The sequence below is a fragment of the Phoca vitulina genome, unplaced genomic scaffold, assembly GCF_004348235.1.
Source record: "Phoca vitulina isolate PV1807 unplaced genomic scaffold, GSC_HSeal_1.0 scaffold7, whole genome shotgun sequence".
In the NCBI taxonomy this organism is placed as follows: Eukaryota; Metazoa; Chordata; class Mammalia; order Carnivora; family Phocidae; genus Phoca; species Phoca vitulina.
The window spans coordinates 11,966,403-11,976,649 of NW_022589710.1; the positions used below are offsets into that span (position 1 = coordinate 11,966,403).

General features: G+C 36.4%; 1 protein-coding gene and 1 non-coding gene across 3 annotated transcripts in view; both read left to right on the forward strand.

The window, feature by feature from the left end:
• The window catches only part of BRMS1L (BRMS1 like transcriptional repressor), a 28,419-nt gene extending 26,576 nt beyond the window's left edge, over window positions 1-1,843 (forward strand). The window contains exon 10 of one of the 2 annotated variants that reach the window (XM_032404964.1): window positions 163-1,843. In XM_032404964.1, coding sequence (XP_032260855.1) covers window positions 163-280 — 118 coding nt within the window. In that variant the 3' untranslated portion in view covers window positions 281-1,843. The remainder of the gene's footprint in view (window positions 1-162) is intronic. The other variant, XM_032404965.1, reaches the window with a different exon arrangement.
• Window positions 1,844-9,755: 7,912 nt separating this feature from the next.
• On the forward strand, window positions 9,756-9,862 carry LOC116633364. Its single transcript, XR_004299653.1, has one exon. It is a non-coding gene; the product is annotated as a U6 spliceosomal RNA (small nuclear RNA).
• The last annotated feature ends 385 nt before the right edge of the window (window positions 9,863-10,247 follow it).

The following is a 10,247-nucleotide window of genomic DNA, read 5'->3' on the forward strand; positions in this document are numbered from 1 at the left end:
AGTGTGCCCTGCTGATAGTGCAGCGTTGTGGTAAATGACAATTATATATCTGAACCTACTCTTGCAGTCCAGCTATTTTGGTTTTATGGCTAGTACTCTAAAATGAGTGGTGGAGGCGTATTGCAATTCATTCATTCATTCCTTTTTCCCCCCCCTTTTTAGTGCTGTAATTACAACAATTAACCATGATGAAGTTTGGTTTAAGAGGCCTGATGGAAGCAAATCTAAGCTTTACATTTCACAGCTACAGAAAGGAAAATATTCAATTAAACATTCATAATCATGATTTAAGTGTTATCTAAAGCTACCTTATTAGTGTTATCAAGTGTGATGTGCCATGGGAGTTAAAAATGTATTCAATAACTTCATATTCTCATCAAATCATGAGACTGTATTTGTAGGTAGTACTCTAAGTAGACCTCATATTGATATGTCAATGAGACAGTAATAAAAACTTAATCATGATCATTACATTTATTTGCCTTTTAGGTCCAATGACCAATAGGTATATATGGTAGGGGTTTCTTACTAAATTTTTTTCTTTGTGTTTTAAAAACATTATGCAAATCTGTTTTATCTTTAGTGAACTGTGTTGCTAAATGGCTATATTTGTCTGCAATTTCTTTGATTTTTCCATCTTTGTCACTCATTGTGTTTGTAAATAAGCCTGATAAAATGTTTCCTATAAATGGTTTGTACTAGTACATTGCGTTAAATCAGAATTGAAATTTAAACATATATACGTGAGTATGTATATATGGCATCATCAGCTTATTTAGAACTGATGGCCTTTCTTTACAATCTTGTTTTACCCAAAATGAAGCTACTATGTTTGAAAGCTAAAGGGAGCACTTTTGTAGACTAGGAGCTTTCCTTCTCCTCTTCCTTGATTGTATGGTGGTGACCTATTTTTACAAATTATACTTAATGTTAATTAGTAAAATTAGTGTCAAGTAATAACATGCTTCTACCTGTATTTCTTGTGAACCTGTAGAGGTCAGGTATTTATGCCTGGTATTTATGATGCAGTATATAAGTGGTGAATAGTAACTGACAGTATTGTGGTGCTTGCTGTTCATGTCTGACCTTTTGAAACAGATTTTTAGTAAGCATTTTCCAGAGGTAAAACTAGGTTCTTATATTAATTTTATTCCTAGGGCAAAGTAGACAGGGATAATGTTCTTGAATCTATTCCCAAATTAATATTTTTATCTTTGGTGGTTCTACACTTTAAGGCCACTTGGTGCAATTTAGAAAGTATTGGCCTCTCTTCCCTTAGCCACATGCAAAATTAACTTCGAAAACCTCAGGAACAGTACAAAGAATTGAAACCCTCAATATGGCAGCACAATTGGCTGTAGTATATATTAGGGTACAACCAAATCAAGTTTTCCTGGTGGTCTTGTGCACTTTAATTTCTGTTATAATGAGACTGAAGAGGATGAGGAAGAGAGCTACTTATTAACAGGGCAGGAATATCTGCATTATTCCGTTTGTTTTCTTACTATTTTACCTCTGCAAACATTTTCCTGTGCGGATCACTACTTCACAGTTGCCAAATGTTAAAATATTTGACTTCTGAAATTCGTTATCAGCAAAGTTATATACTTTGTTCTGTTTCTAATTAACCTTAACAAATGTACATAATGTCATAATCCAATAGTATTTGACAGTACTTATATATACAATGTTTCATAAGCATTTTTAATAAGATTTGTATTTTTAAATTTAGTATATAATAAAAAGATGTGTTGAGTGTCATTTGTAGTGTCTCGAATTACTCGTGTGTTAAGTTCTTTATAACCTGTCCACTTCTAAGAATGATTTCAGCCAATTTACATTAATAGGTACGGAGAGTTGGAGTGTTAAACAAATGTTTCTGCTTCCCTACATCACAGTTCAACCTCTATTGGGGTATATTTAGATATTCATGATGGCCAAGTTATACTTAATTTTAAAATATACATATATGTTATACTTTAACAAAAATGTACCGCATATGTTCTGAAATTCTAAATAGGAAATTTGTATTTTAAAAACAACGATTAGTGCATTTACTTTGAAAACATATACAACTATAATCATCTATAAAGTACTATAAAATAAAGTCTCTAAAATGTATTTATAGATATTTTTATATTATATATTGGCAGTTTGCCATTAGACTCTGGTCAAAAGGTTTAGGAGGATTGTTAGAATCTGTGAAGTGTGATATGATCAGTTGCTCCCGCTGCTGTCATGTTTATAATCAGTCTCTGTTTTAGGATCAGTTTATAGGCCTTTCCTGCCACAGCTCCCAGTATTTCATAATCAGCCCATCCCTTCCTGCCATTTTCCATTAAAAAAACACCCCAACCATCACTAATCCAGTGCATCACTAATAATTAGCAAATTAAGAGCACACTCCTCATTCTGTCCCTTTCTCTCATTGGTAGCCTGAGCACTTTTCATTGCAGCCTTCCTCAGGTTGTTCTGAAATACATATTGTTACTTAGAACTCAAACACCACTCAGAGAACTGTGTACACCTCACTGATAATTAGTTGAAAAGAAAAACAGGGACATTGGCTGTTATTTCGAAGATTTTGTTTGTGGGCCCAGTAAGTTCAGTACATTAAAACTGAACTAAAATGAATTTATAGGGTAAAAAAGTAGATGCAGGATGAATATACTAGTTAGGATTTATGTAGTCCCATGCCAAATTGGCATATAAACTATTTTAATTGCTAAAGATAAGGAAATCTAAAATATTTTTTAAAAAAAACATGAAAGTTTAGAATGGGGTTAGTGAAAAATGCATGTTCCTTATATTGTCTTTATGGATGAATTACAGGAATTGTGGCTGCTAGGTCGGGCGGGATTAACTGAGACAGTTTCCCCCATTGGACCCTGTGGCCCAGTCTTGCCCTTTATTTCACAGGCCCAGAAACTTGAACTTTATCTATATATCCTGTAATGGGCTGAATTGTGCCTCCCACCCCCTTCACCAAATTCATATGCTGAAGCCATTACCCCCAGCACCTCAGAATGTGACTGTATTTGGAGATACGGTCTTTAGAGAGGTGATTAGTTAAAATGAGATCATTTTAGGGTGGACCCTAATCCAATCTGACTGACAAAAGAAGAGGAAATTTGGACATCAGACAGGTGCATACAGAGGAGACTATGTGAGGACAGGGCAAGGTCACTACCTGCCAGCCAAGAAGAGAGACCTAAGAAGAAACCAAACATGCCAACACCTTGATCCTGGACTTCTAATATCCAGCACTGTGAGAAAACGAGTTTCTGTTGTTTAAGCCTCCCAGTCTGTGGTATTTTGTTAGAGCAGCCCTAGCAAACTGGTAACATGCCCCAAGGTGACAGCTCTGGGGAAGTTAGGCTGACCAACTCATAGGGGATTGAAGGGCAGCCAAGTGTCAGTTTAATAATTTAAATTGGGAAGTATAGTTGAGAAGGAGACCTGACTCCTCAAGTCAGTTCTCTCCTTCTAGGAAAATCTGTGTGAAAACAACCTTGTGATCAGATTTGTTTTGGTGAGAGTCATCAGTTCTCTGGTGAGGGTATCCCCTTTCTGGTATTGTGCTGGACACACTGCTATCATCTTACTTTTGACTTTCTTTTTTTTCCTGGTGCCCTGCTGACCAAGATCTCTCCCCTGTTACTGGGCTGTGCAGGCCTTTCCCACTTCCCCCTCTAAGTTCTTTCTATGCCATAGGCTTTCCCACTCTGGCCAGTTTATTGGACCAGAATGGACCCTGACTTCACGGGCAGCCTGTACCTGTAATTTTTAATGCTTGCCATGTACCAGGAACTGTATTTGATGTATAAAGAGAAAGTTGTTATTTAATATTTTTCATGTTTAAAACAAAATGAACATAATGTAAGAATTCTAATATGTTTATTTATAAGTTTGTCATATATTAGGAATTTCTGGTCATGAGGTTTTTCACAAGGTACAAGAGGCAAAATACTGTGACAGAACTTATATTTGGGGTGTTGTTTTTTTTTTAAGATTTTATTTATTTATTCATGAGAGACAGACAGAGGCAGAGGCAGAGGGAGAAGCAGGCTCCCCAAGGAGCAGGGAGCCCGATGCGGGCCTCGATCCTAGGACCCCAGGATCATGACCTGAGCCAAAGGCAGATGGTTAACCAACTGAGCCACCCAGGCGCCCGTATTTGGAGTGTTCTAAAACTGAGCTTTTATCTCAAGTTGCTAATCTTTCTGAAAAATGTGTGTTTATCTCTCTCTCCCTTCCTCCCCACCCACCCACCTATTCATCCATCCATCCATCTTTCTATCACTAGAAAGTAATGTAAGTCTAAAATTTCTTTGCTCTTAAACTTGAAGCTAATGCATTCTCTTTCAAAGACTCATTTTATTATTAAAGGTCAAGGGAAAACGTTATGTAGTAACAGTCTTTAAAGTTTACTTTTCCTTTCCTTATCCGTTTTCCTGTGTCTAATCTAGTTTTGAGGTGGGTGACCTTGCCAGCACACTGCCGCATCCTCTTGAGGACAGAAGTGTCATAATTCTAGTCCAGAAGCAGCCACATGGTAGCTTTTCATCTCTACCAGAAAGATTACAGTTTATGTGAAACTGCTTAGAAAACCAGATCCTTGAGCAGAGGCTAAACGACAGCTGCTATTAAAGGGATGGGAAAAGAAATACCATATTTCACTTATTATTGAAAGAATTAAAAAATGGCATTGTTAATGGCAAAAACAGTAAGGTGCTTTCACTTGTTTGAGGATAAATTTATGATTTCAGGATGTTTAAGTACATCTACTTAATGACTACTACAATGACTACATTGACTTCAGCTATGTATGTTCTGACAATCCCAAATCTAAATCTCTGCCCTCACCCAAGTTATATATTACAAGTTACCTGCGGGGCATTTCCATCTGGTGGTCACACTTTTTGAACTTCACACATACAAAACCAAATTATTATCTCTTCTTCACATCCCTGCCCCAACCCCAGTTGTATTCCTCCTCTGTTCCCACCCTTGATTCATGAATCCATCCACCCAAATTCAGGCCCTGGGCAGGCTGTGGCAGCTGACTAAACTCATGGGCTTTGGAGCAAGACTAAGTGTGTGTGAACTCTGTCACTTACCAGCTGTATGACTGGATAATTTCTTTACCTTCCTGTGCCTCCAAATGTCCTCATCTGAAAATGAAAATAATAATTCTAAATGTTTCATAGTGTTGTGAGGAGGATTCCATGAATTAATATATACTATGTGCTTAGAACAGTGGCTATTACATGATAAATCCTATGTAAGGGCTATTTACATATTTTGACTCCCCATATCTAATTGTCAAGTCCTATAGATTTTAACTCTGAAACATTTTCTGAAATCACCCTCTTTTGTCCTGTGCCCCAGATGCTGCCCTAATTCAAGCCTTTAGTGTATTTTATTGGGATGATTGTGATGGCCTAACTGGTCTCCTTGCTTCTTGCCCTTTTTCTTTATAGCAAATGTTATATTTCTAACCCAGAACTGATAATTATTATCATTTTTTTGCTCCCTGCTGGACCTCAATTCTTTTGTCTGCAGGGCACTGCAGTTCCCCTTTTTCCAAGAAAGGCTTTTCCCCCAATCATGTGGCTTCAGTGGGAGCACCCATTTCTCTCATGGTCTGCCAGTCTCCGTCACAGTTGTTTAGACGAGGTGGGCATGTAACCCAGGCTGCCCCGATTAGAATCCTTTGCTGAGAGCTTTTAAGCTGTGACTGTGGAAACAGAATCCGTCTCCCTCTCATACTGAAACTGGGAAGACAACAAAGTTTAAGAACTACAGGCAATTAAGTTTCCTGCCCTGTGTAGAAAGACGACACAGGGAGCTGAAGAGACGGAGGACGGACAGGTAGCTGGCATTTAACTTTCTGCTTCCAGCTGACCCACGTTCCCTCTGTACCACGATCTTTCTCGTGTCATATGAGTCTTCTAATAAATTCCCGTTTTGCTTTTTTTTTTTTTTTTTGAGCTGGGTTTCTGACCCTTGCAACATTTATCACAAACACCAGGGCTTCATACTCTGTTGATTTTCATCTTAAAAATTATAATAAACTTTGGTAATTTCACCACAAATTCAAGGAATAAAAAATAAGGATATTGGTAGAGCTGCAAATGTATATGTGAGAAAGAAAACTAGGAACTGCCTGGCACTCATGGCTAGGCCTTGGAGTTCTCCCGTTGAGCATAAACAGCCTCTTAAAGCACCAATATCAAACAAGGCCACTCTGTGATGAAGCGAGACAAAAAAACCCCCAAGACCTTCTCCCCCTTACAAGCTTGTCTAAGTCTAGATAGAAACAAGGTCAGTCTGCAGACAACGAAAACACGCAGCCTCCCCCTATTGCTTCTTTATCAATTGCATCTTTGGCCTCACTTCATTCCTCCTGTCTTATAAATAAGATTAATCAAGATGCCCAATCATAGAATTGCCCCCACTTTCTGACACTTCTATGAGCCCTACCAAAAATCCCCTAATACAGTACAATCCTGTAAGTCCTTTTTAAAATACCTTCTTTCTCAAGACACCCACAATCCCCTGTGGCATATGCTTCCTCACTGCAATGAGCAAGAGACCCAGCTTGTTTAATTCCAGGTAAGTTCAGGGTGGTCTTTGGCTGGAGGGCATCAATACATGGAACATTGAAAACAGTTTTGTTGTTGAAGGGTTTTTCATTAGATTTAACCTAAAGATCCTTAAGTATATTTTGGACAGTCTTCTAGGAGCTCCCAGTGTATAATTATAGTTATAATGACTGATAAAACAAACTGTAGGTTTTGATTTTCAATCACATGTTATAGAAGAATCATAAAAGACAAGACAAAATGAAAGCACATTTCATGAAAGACATTTGTACTGCAATCTAAGTTAGAAAGCACTTTGCCTTCAAAACCAGAAAATAATGTTAATATTTCTACTGCATTAACCAGGGGACTCTTTCCTAGAAATGTAAAAGCTATAGTACTAATGCATTTTGATTAAAACCTGAAGGTGGCAGTAAATTCCTAGAAAACTAAGGTACTTAGTTTAGGATTTGTATTTTTTCTTCTAATTATTCAAATTTGTATAGTGAGACTGCAGTTGCATTTAATTCTATTGCGTACTAATTAAGGGATCTTCAGGAAGAAGATGCAGTTCTAAACAAGGATTATATTGTTATTACTGTTTACGGACTGAAAAGAAGTCACCATGTAAAAGGCTTAGGAACATTGCAACGGATTATATGCTTTAGAGTTACTATAGAAACAAAGTATATAATTAAACAAAAGGAAACATTAGAACTTTTAATACAGATCAAAGTGCTCTGAATGGCATTAAATAGTTTCTATTTGTCTATTAAATTTATAACCCTGTTGGTAAGCTTTTTGCCCCACACTTTCCCAATTTTATCCTCAATATTCTTAAAATAGAATTTTTTATGGTTGTGTTTTTCCCCAAGGATCTATTTATAATCAATAGACTCCACAGACTTATTAATCAGGAAGGGCCTAACTGGTAATTTAATAAGAAGATTTACAAATAGCAAATTAATAAATATTAATTCATACTGGAAAATGAATTAATTTATTGATCTTTTACATAAAGATCTAAAACTAGATTGTTTCATAGTTTCTTCTCTTGAGGGTAAACACTATCACTGGTACATTGAGTTATACCAAAAGTTATTGTGAGGTTTTACTGACCTCAGTACATAGGCACAAATTATTAGAGCTTTGAAAATTAGGAACCATAAAATTTCTATAATCCTTTTAGAAAAAAGTTAAGCAAGTCCTGTATATATTAGTGTGTAAATACACAAAATAGTTAATTTTGTTGAGCAAGATAAGTGATGTTGATATTTTGAATATCTTCCTATAACTATGCTAATACACGAGTAACTATCAGTTTAGAAATTAATGGATGATTTGAATTTTCAAGATGTTATTTCATTCCTCCATTTAATTTTATTTAACTTTATTTTTAAGGCTGTACTGTAGTAAACTATTAACCATGGTAAATGTAAATTTAATTTTATAAATCCAAGAATTTATCTTTATTCTTCTTTATGATAATCTCTTTTAGGCAGTTAGAAATTTTACATAAAGACTGAAAGAGGATTAGTTATGAGTTTGTTTTAACCAGGGAAAAATGTAAAGTTAGATGCACAGACACACAGCATGTATTTATTCCAGAAATACTGACACCTGTTCATAATAAAAATGTCCAAAACAATTATTTTTAACATAACAATTATTCTCAACAATTATAAATGACTAGTCCATTTCATCTTCAAATAGTGTTTAGATTTGTTTGTAATACTTGAAAACTTGTAGTAAAAACAAAACAGAACAAAACTATAGATTCTGTATAATTTAGAGCTATTTTAACTTACGGTGCTTGAGTTCCATTTGGTTAGTTGGAGGACATAATAGTAAATATAAATATAACTCCCTATGTGTGATCACCATCTTAAAAATATGTACCAATCTGCATTATTTCGCTGTTGACTAGTGGTGGTGAATACTGGCTGCCAGCAGAGGGCGCTTTGAGGTTTATCTGTTAGAATTCCAACACCTTGGTGGCTGAGGAATATAGACTGTCTTCAAACTGATCTAAGAGTGAAGACATTTCTAATATTTCTTTATTCTGTCTGATTTCTTGTCTACTTTTACAAACCCCTAGACCGTCTGGCAAGGGATGAGAAGGCTATCTAAAAAACCCAGCAGCAGTTCCCAGCTGACTGCATGAGCAGATGTGTAAGAAATGGTCCCGTGGGGTGAGATTTAAGGGAGGCAGGAAACTCCCTGCATTTTTTCTCTCAGCCCCTTTCAAACTCCATCGCCACCATCAGCAGTTCTCCCCTAGAGATCTGTATGGAACCCAGTAATAAAAACATGTGGTTTTAAAACAGTCTAGTTTAGTCAATAAGAAAATGAATACCAAATGGAAAAGAGGAAGCCCAAGGGGGAATCAGTGCTGAAGTAGCCTTCTGGGCAGTGGTTGTCATGCTTTTTGACAGAGACACATATCCTAATACATTCATGTGTATGTATACATACATATACAACACATGCATCTAAAACAAAAGTATCTTGAAGCAGTATTTACCCTTACAATGTATGAAAGAGATATATATAATTTTTGTTGCCTTTTCTTTTTTTTTTCAAGTAGGCCCTATGCCCAATGTGGGGCTTGAACTCAGGACCCTATGATCAAGAGTTGCACGCTCCACCAACTGAGCCAGCCAAGTGCCCTGAGATATATATGATTTTTAAATACTTAAATGAAATACAGAAAATAAATTCTAACAGGGTTTTTCAAGGAAACTGACAAACTTGTTTTGGTAATGTCTGTGGAAGAACAAAAGGCCAAGAATAGTCACAATGCTTCCAAAGAAGAAATGGAATTAAAATTCAGCAGGATAGACAGCAGAGATGAAGAAAAGGGAAGGTTCAAATTGAAGTGGGGTTTGGCAATAGAACCAAGAAAAGCTCAGAAAACAAGGCACCCTATTATTGAGCCCCATAGAAAAAGAACTAAAGAGGGAACTCTGTGATGTTAGAGGTTTCATACCTTGCTTAGTGTAGATGTCCAAGAAAACCCTTTTTATATAAAAATAAAAAGTATGAAGGTCAAATCCCATGCAAAATTATTATAATAAAAAGAGAAAAAGAAGTAGAATAACTCGTTCCTATGCCAGAAAGATATGCCCACGATACAGGTCAAAACTGTGATCTACTGTGATCACCTAAGTGAGCCTAAGCATCACATATACTACAATTGGAACAATATACAGAGAAAATTAGCCTGGCTCCCACACGAGGCTGACACGCACATTCACAAAGCATTCCATATTTAAAAACAAAAAACAAAAAAACTGTGATCTCCTGTTTCAAAATAACTAAAAGATGTTAAGAAAATGTTACAAGACATGAAAAAACAAAATACATTAGTCTTCCCTTATTCACGGTTTCGCTGTCTGTGGTTTCAGTTGCCTGCAGTCACCTGCGGTCGGGGAGCAGATGATCCTCCTGGCAGATCATCAGAAGGTCAGTAGTCTCCTAACACTGCGTCACAACACCTACACCATTCACTTCACTTCATCTCATCATGTAGGCATGTCACATCATCGTCATAAGAAGGGGGAGTACAGTCCAATATTTTGAAAGACAGAGAAACCACATTCACAGAACTTTCATTACAGTATATTGTTATAACTGTTTTATTTCTTTATTAGTTATTGC